General features: G+C 46.1%; 1 protein-coding gene across 5 annotated transcripts in view; it reads left to right on the top strand.

Moving 5' to 3' along the window:
• The first annotated feature begins 293 nt into the window (after positions 1–293).
• Positions 294–8503, top strand: part of prpf4b (pre-mRNA processing factor 4B) — a 72508-nt gene continuing 64298 nt past the window's right edge. For 4 of the 5 annotated variants that reach the window (XR_004410397.1, XR_004410393.1, XR_004410392.1 and 1 more), the window contains exon 1: positions 296–486. Coding sequence is in view for 1 of the 5 variants with exons in the window: in XM_033014678.1 (XP_032870569.1) it covers positions 392–486 (95 nt within the window). In the remaining 4 variants the exon portion in view is untranslated. Of the gene's footprint in view, positions 487–8503 lie in introns of all 5 variants that reach the window. The other variant, XM_033014678.1, reaches the window with a different exon arrangement.

The raw sequence follows: 8503 nt of genomic DNA, 5'->3' as shown, positions 1-8503 counted from the left end.
CCCCCCCGCCCCCCCGCGGGTTCGTCGGTTCCCTGCAGCTCAATTGGAGCATGCGCAGTGCGACGGCTCTTCAGCGTGGTCGGTGCGGAGCACGCGCAGTGGGACGGCTCTCATCGTGCCGGCCGTGTGGAGCATGCGCAGTGCGCCGGTTGCTTCCCCAACCGCCCGCCGTGAGGAGCATGCGCAGTGCGCCGGCTCTCATCGAGCCGGCCGTGCGGAGCATGCGTAGTACGCCTGTTGCTCCGGCCCCCCCACCGCCCGCCCGCCCGCCATACGGAGCATGCGCAGTGCTCCCGCTGGCTGGCAGCTCGGCCGGGCCGGGTTGAGGCGCCGCGCTGCAGGCTGGGATCGTGGAGGACCGGAGCGAGGGTCAGAGCGCAGCCCCGGCGAAATGGCGGACGTTGAGAGCCAGGAGCAGGAGGCGGCGGCGACCGAGGCCGACTGGAGCCGCAACGAGCGCCTGGTGGCCACCGCGGCGCAGGAAGAGTAAGGGGGGAGACGCGGGCGGTGTGAAGCTGAGGGGAGGAGGGAGATGGCGGCGGCGGGGAGGCTGATCCACCGACCCTCGTGTGGGGAGCGCGGCGGCCCTCCCTCTCCCCCGGCCCGGCTCAAGCTGCCCTCTCCCCCGGCCCGGCCCGCTTCAGGCTGCCCTCTCCCCCGGCCCAGCCCAGCCCGGCCCGCCTCAGGCTGCCCTCTCCCCCGGCCCGGGCTCCTCTCGAGGCCCGGCCTCGGGCTCTCCCCGCTGTCCTCTGCCTCGACACCGGCTCCCGATCTCTCCCCCCCCCCCCGGGATCCGGCTCCCGGGCTTCCCGCTCTCCTCTTCTCACCGTTCACAAACCCGCCTCCCCGCTCCCTCAACCCTCTATCCCGCTCGCCTCGGGCTCCCCGCTTCTTCCCCCCCCCCTCCCTCGGCACATAGCCACGAAAGTAGGCCATTCAGCCCTTCGAGCCAGCACCGCCATTCAATGTGATCATGGCTCTGCCCTCAATCCCTGGCCACCTCTTACTTATCCCATTAACGTTGCTGTTATTATTTCCCCATCCGCCTGACCAGCTGAAGGGTTTCCAACATTTTTAGAAACAGGAAAGTTTTAGAAGAATACGGGCAATTTTATTTTTGTGTTCCTTTCTATTTATCTCATTTTAACCTCCCTCGTGTTCTTCTCCACCCCTTGATTGCTTTATCCGAGGTCATGACCGCCTTTCGTCAGTTGCGTGTTTCCCACCAGACGGTTAACTTTCTAAAAAAAATAAAATATTTCAGATATGATTCTGAAATTAGAACAAAATGTTGGAAACTCAGCAGGACAGACAAAATCTGTGGAGAAAATGCTTCAGATCTGTGTCATTTCATCAAACTTTTGTTTAAAGTGACTCTCTTTTCTCTGTGTAATCGATTTATGAACCGATTATAATATAATGAGAAACACAAAGTGATGTAGTTCAGCAGGTCAGATGCCACCTTAGTCACTCCAGCATTTTGTGTGTTTTGCTCAAGATTCCAACCATCTGGGGAGAAAATGTTTCAGTTCAATTACATTTTGTCAATTTCCAATGTCTGCAGTTCCTTGCAAGTGTCTCCATAGCCTAATGATACACGAGGAAGTACAGTTGTTGGAATCTCCAGCAGAACACACAGTGCTGGAGTAATTCAGCATAGATAGGTGCCGTTTCGGGTCAGGTCCCTTTAGACTGAAGTAGGATTCTGACCTGGAACATTGCCTTTCCGTTCCGTTATACTGCCTGACCTGTCATGTTACTCCAGAACTTTGTGTTTTGCTCAAGTTATTTTAGTCGATTTAGTCCCTTCCAGTTATGTAGAAATATTGACTGTGTATGTACGTAAACAAAATCGTGCTTTTCAATGATTTCATACTTAAGTTCTTCTAAGTCAGACCACACATCTGTGGCAAGATCGAGAAAGTTAATATTTCAGATTGTATTAGCCAGAAAATAGTGATAATTGGCTCGCGTGCAAATGTTGCATATGGACGGTGTTACGGCTTATGTTTACTGCTGTCACGTGTACTGAGGTACAATGAAAACATGTTTACATGCTCCAAACAAATCAGATAGTGCTGTACATGAATACAATCAAGCCAAACGCAAGTACAAAATTGTAAGCTCCTCACTACATAGACTTAGGGGGCATGGATTTTGTCTTTTCACTGTATATATTAGTGTGTATGTGCACATGTGTGTATATAAAGACATGCGTGTGTGTATATAGATGTGTGTACGTGTATATAGAGATAAATGTGTGTACATAGAGATAAATGTACAGTGCCCTTCATAATGTTTGGGACAAAGACCCATCATTTATTTATTTGCCTCTCTAATCCACAATTTGAGATTTGCAATAGTAAAAAAATCACATATGGTTAAAGTGCACATTGTCAGGTTTCATTAAAGGCCATTTATATACATTTTGGTTTCGCCATGTAGAAATTACAGCTGTGTTTATACATAGTCCCCCCCATTACAGGGCACCATAATGTTTGCAACATGGCTTCACAAGCATTTGTAATTGCTGAGGTGTGTTTAATTGCCTCCTTAATGCAGGTATAAGAGAGCTTTCAGCACCTAGTCTTTCCTCCCGTCTTTCCGTCACCGTTGGAACCTTTTATGGCTGTTTATCATGTATCAACATGAGGACCAAAGTTGTTCCAATTAAAGTCAAAGAAGCCATTATGAGCTGAGAAACAAGAATTAAACTGTTAGAGACATCAACCAAACCTTAGGCTTACCAAAATCAAACGTTTTGAACATCATTAAGAAGAAAGAGAGCACTGGTGAGCTTACTAATCACAAAGGGACTGGCAGGCATTACCAGAGAAGACACCCAGCAACTGGTGATGTCCATGAATCGCAAACTTCACGCAGTCGTTGCATGCAAAGGGTATTGTAATGTTTGAGACCACGTAAGGCCCTGTTGTGGCTAGCACAAGCAGAAGGAAAACACGTCCAACCTCTTGTAAGTATGATTTATTTTGCCCCACCCACGGACACTTCTCCAAGGTCACCTGCTCTCGATCACGAGGCACAGCCCTTTATATTAAAGGGGCACTGGCATTTACATATACATCACATCTCCCCCATTACTTTAATTACAATTCTCCCCCTTCCCTTAAACTACCTTACATCCCCCCCCCCCTTCAACGTTGGTCAAAATTAATAACTTGAACCTTAATGAATTTAATGTGGATAAAGTACCACAAATAACACAGTGCTCGTCATACTACAAAACTATAAAAAAAATTGCCCAACAATTTTACATAACAAGTCGAGTTGGGGGTTGTGACAATCGCCCACTTCTCGTGCAAGTCGTCTTTCCAACTCATTCTGTGTGGTATTTCTGTTGTGTGCGAGTGTGGCTTGGCTCGCTTTGAGCCGATTCCCCCACCACAGACCCTTGTGATGCGGCTTGTGATAGTTCGCTTGAGTTTGGGAGACTAGCTCCTTCTGGGTGAGGGGTTCCTCCTTGTGGGAGAGTGTTCGCACTTGTCTGCTGCGTGTTGCCAGGGCATGGCTCAGCTGCTTCGTGCGCAGGTCGTATGTCCTTCCTGTTCCTGCGGAACTCAGTACCACACGGTGTAGAGATGACGTAGCTCCGAGGGGACAGGTTTTCTCTTGCAATACGGCCGCATTGCCACTCAGTTGGTTTGGCATGAAACCATACCTGTTGTTGTTGTTCCAGGCGCGGCAGCGGCTCGACGCTTGCCTTCACATTGAAGCATCCCACTTCTGACACCATGTAATATTTTAGACGACGTAAGGCCCTGTTGTGACTAGCACAAGCAGAAGGAAAACACGTCCGATATCTTGTAAGTATAAATTATTCTGCCCCACCCACGGACACTTCTCCAAGGTCCAAGATATGTGAAAAGAAAGAGAAGATATGTGAAAAGAAAGAGATTAGTTAAAACAAATGTAGGTCCCTTGCAGTCAGAGACAGGTGAGTTGATCATGGGGAACAAGGATATGGCGGACCAACTGAATAACTACTTTGGTTCCGTCTTCACTAAGGAAGACATAAATAATCTGCCGGAAATAGCAGGGGACCGTGGGTCAAAGGAGTTGGAGGAATTGAGTGAAATCCAGGTTAGCCGGGAAGTAGTGTTGGGTAAATTGAATGGATTAAAGGCCGATAAATCCCCAGGGCCAGATAGGCTGCATCCCAGAGTACTTAAGGAAGTAGCTCCAGAAATAGTGGATGCATTAGTAATAATCTTTCAAAACTCTTTAGATTCTGGAGTAGTTCCTGAGGATTGGCGGGTAGCAAACGTAACCCCACTTTTTAAGAAGGGAGGGAGAGAGAAAACGGGGAATTACAGACCAGTTAGTCTAACATCGGTAGTGGGGAAACTGCTAGAGTCAGTTATTAAAGATGGGATAGCAGCACATTTGGAAAGTGGTGAAATCATTGGACAAAGTCAGCATGGATTTACAAAAGGTAAATCATGTCTGACAAATCTTATAGAATTCTTCGAGGATGTAACTAGTAGCGCGGATAGGGGAGAACCAGTGGATGTGGTGTATCTGGACTTCCAGAAGGCTTTCGACAAGGTCCCACATAAGAGATTAGTATACAAACTTAAAGCACACGGCATTGGGGGTTCAGTATTGATGTGGATAGAGAACTGGCTGACAAACAGGAAGCAAAGAGTAGGAGTAAACGGGTCCTTTTCACAATGGCAGGCAGGGACTAGTGGGGTACCGCAAGGCTCAGTGCTGGGACCCCAGCTATTTACAATATATATTAATGATCTGGATGAGGGAATTGAAGGCAATATCTCCAAGTTTGCGGATGACACTAAGCTGGGGGGCAGGGTTAGCTGTGAGGAGGATGCTAGGAGACTGCAAGGTGACTTGGATAGGCTGGGTGAGTGGGCAAATGTTTGGCTGATGCAATATAATGTGGATAAATGTGAGGTTATCCATTTTGGTGGCAAAAACAGGAAAGCAGACTATTATCTAAATGGTGGCCGATTAGGAAAAGGGGAGATGCAGCGAGACCTGGGTGTCATGGTACACCAGTCATTGAAAGTAGGCATGCAGGTGCAGCAGGCAGTGAAGAAAGCGAATGGTAAGTTAGCTTTCATAGCAAAAGGATTTGAGTATAGGAGCAGGGAGGTTCTACTGCAGTTGTACAGGGTCTTGGTGAGACCACACCAGGAGTATTGCGTACAGTTTTGGTCTCCAAATCTGAGGAAGGACATTATTGCCATAGAGGGAGTGCAGAGAAGGTTCACCAGACTGATTCCTGGGATGTCAGGACTGTCTTATGAAGAAAGACTGGATAGACTTGGTTTATACTCTCTAGAATTTAGGAGATTGAGAGGGGATCTTATAGAAACTTACAAAATTCTTAAGGGGTTGGACATGCTAGATGCAGGAAGATTGTTCCCGATGTTGGGGAAGTCCAGGACAAGGGGTCACAGCTTAAGGATAAGGGGGAAATCCTTTAAAACCGAGATGAGAAGAAATTTTTTCACACAGAGAGTGGTGAATCTCTGGAACTCTCTGCCACAGAGGGTAGTCGAGGCCAGTTCATTGGCTATATTTAAGAGGGAGTTAGATGTGGCCCTTGTGGCTAAGGGGATCAGAGGGTATGGAGAGAAGACAGGTACGGGATACTGAGTTGGATGATCAGCCATGATCATATTGAATGGCGGTGCAGGCTCGAAGGGCCGAATGGCCTACTCCTGCACCTAATTTCTATGTTTCTATGTCACCTGCTCTCGATCACGAGGCACAGCCCTTTATATTGAAGGGGCACTGGCATTTACATATACATCACAGGTATGCAACAAAATACTAAACATGATTATTTTCATTTACAGGACGTTGTTGTGTCCCAAACATTATGGTGCCCTGAAATGGGGGGGGCTATGTATAAACACTGCTGTAAGTTCTACATGGTGAGACCAAAATGTATAAAAATGGCCTTTATTAAAATCTGACAATGTGCACTTTAACCACATGTGATGTTTTCTACCACAAATCTCAAATTGTGGAGTACAGAGTCAAATAAATAAATGATGGGTCTTTGTCTTAAACATTATGGAGGGTAATGTATGTGCACCACACACACACACGCACACACACAGATTTAGTGTTAAACCAAGCAATAATAGTGCAAAGATTAAAAAACAATGCCCCCCAAGTCTGTGTAGTTTGGAGCTTATTTGAAGGTTGTTGGGAAGACGCTGCTCCTGAACCTGGACGTTACCGATTTCAGGCTCCTGCACCTTCTCCCCAGTGACAGAAGTGAAACGAGTGTGTGGCCAGAGTACAGAATATAGTTTCTCAGATGGGAAAGATATTTAAAAGTGGGGCCATTGTATCAGATGACAGTAGACCGTGTTCTGGGACCAGCACGCAACGAGTTGCTATGCACCAGCACCATCTCGGACGCATCTTTATAACCTTTATAACAATGGTTGTGAAGCCATGTCGCAAATGTTTATGTGCCCTGAAATGGGGGGACTATGTATAAAAGCTGGAGTAACTCAGCATGTCAGACAGAATCTCTGGTGGTCTTTCGGGTCGAGACGCTTCTTCAGAAGAGTCTGGAGAAGGATCTAACAAGGGTCTCGACCCAAACTGTTACCTATTCCTTTTCTCCAGAGATGCTGTCTGACACGCTGAGTTACTCCAGCTTTATGTGTCTATCTTTGGTTTAAACCAGCATCTGCAGTTCCTTCCTACACATTCTGTTGGTTGATGCAGAGTCCTGAAGTCTGACATTCCAGTCTTTTTAACCAACACAGTCAGCTCAGTGTCATTTTAATAGTTGAATTTTTTAAACGCAATATTTTTAGTTTTACAAGTTTTGAAGTTGGAGCTACCTAGTACTATGCTATAATTTTTCTGCATGCCCGTGCAAAACTAAGCTGTTGTTTACCTCCAAAGCCCAAAATTGCTAGTAATGGCAATCACAGTGAGTGGAAAATTCAATATTTTGTCGTATTCAATAATATGAGCGTTGCCCTGTCTAGATTTTTAGTTTTCTAGTACATTGATAATGATTTATGTGGAGATCTGTGATTGTAGAAATGAGTTGCTGTTGGGAGATAGAATGATCTTGTGAAAGATAACAAAAACTTTGACGAAGATTTGTTGGGAGAGGGGTGGGGAAATCGGGTGAGTTTCACGCATATTTGGTGTATATTGTAATGCTTGCAGCATGCATCATCTGCATTTGATTTTTAGATCCATGGTCATACATACAGCACAGAAAATGTCCCTTTCATGCCTGCCAAAATGTCCATCTAAGCGTATCCCATTTGCCTGTATTTGGCCCATATCCCTCTAAACCTTTCCTATCTATCTACCTGTTCAAATGTCCTTCAAATGTATATTGTACCTGCCTCAAATACTTATGTGTAGCACCCTGTGCACGCACCGCCCACTATGTGGGGAAATTTACATCTGCCCTCAGATCCCTTTAAATCTTTCCCTTTGCCAATGCTCGTCGTAAACTCCACTACTCTGGAAAAAAGACTGTAACAATCATAGTTTTATAAATGTAGTACCCTTTGTATGCCCCACCATGTGTGTGTGTGGCCTGCCCCTCAAAGGGTCTCGACTCGAAAAGTCACCCATCAGAAGATTAGGGGTAACATGAGGGGGAACTTCTTTACTCAGAGAGTGGTAGCTGTGTGGAATGAGCTTCCAGTGGAAATGGTGGGGGCAGGTTCGATTTTATCATTTAAAAATAAATTGGATAGGTATATGGATGGGAAAGGAATGGAGGGTTATGGTCTGAGCGCAGGTAGATGGGACTAGGGGAGAATAAGTGTTCGGCACGGACTAGAAGGGCCGAGTTGGCCTGTTTCCGTGCTGTAATTGTTATATGGTTATTCTCCAGAGATGCTGTCTGTCCGCTGAGTTACTCCAGAATTTTGTGTTTAGTCAATAGTCAATTTTTTTCGTCACATATACATAAAAATGCAGTGAAATGAATTTGCCAGCAGCGGTATCATTAAAAAAGAACACACAATACACAATAAGATTTAACACAAAGATCCACCACAGCATTCTTCACTGTGGTGGAAGGCACAAATTGACTATCAGTCTAAACCAGCACCTGCAGTTCCTTCCTACACCTTTAAATCTTTCCCTGTACCTATCCTCTAGACTCCCCAGTAGAATTACTGTGTGTATCTACCTTATCTATGCCCCTCATACTTTTATGCAACTCTATAAGGTCACTCTCAGCTTCCTTAGTTCCAGGTAAAGCATTCATAGTCGATCCACCCTCTCCTTATAAATTCAAGTCTTCCTGGCAATATCCTTGGGAAACGTTTGCATTATCTATAGCTTAATCACATCCTGCCTCTAGTTTTCGGAACTGCACACAATATTTCCCAACTGCAGATCTAACTAACAATTTGTATAACGGTAACTCGGTCCCACTCTTGTACTCAGCACTACGGCTGATGAAAGCAAGCATGGCATATGCCATATTCATTACCTTACCTACCTGTGTTGCCACTTT

The sequence above is a fragment of the Amblyraja radiata genome, chromosome 2, assembly GCF_010909765.2.
Source record: "Amblyraja radiata isolate CabotCenter1 chromosome 2, sAmbRad1.1.pri, whole genome shotgun sequence".
NCBI lineage: Eukaryota > Metazoa > Chordata > Chondrichthyes > Rajiformes > Rajidae > Amblyraja > Amblyraja radiata.
The sequence above is the reverse complement of the archived record's forward strand: the minus strand, read 5'-3'. Positions and strand labels throughout refer to the sequence as shown.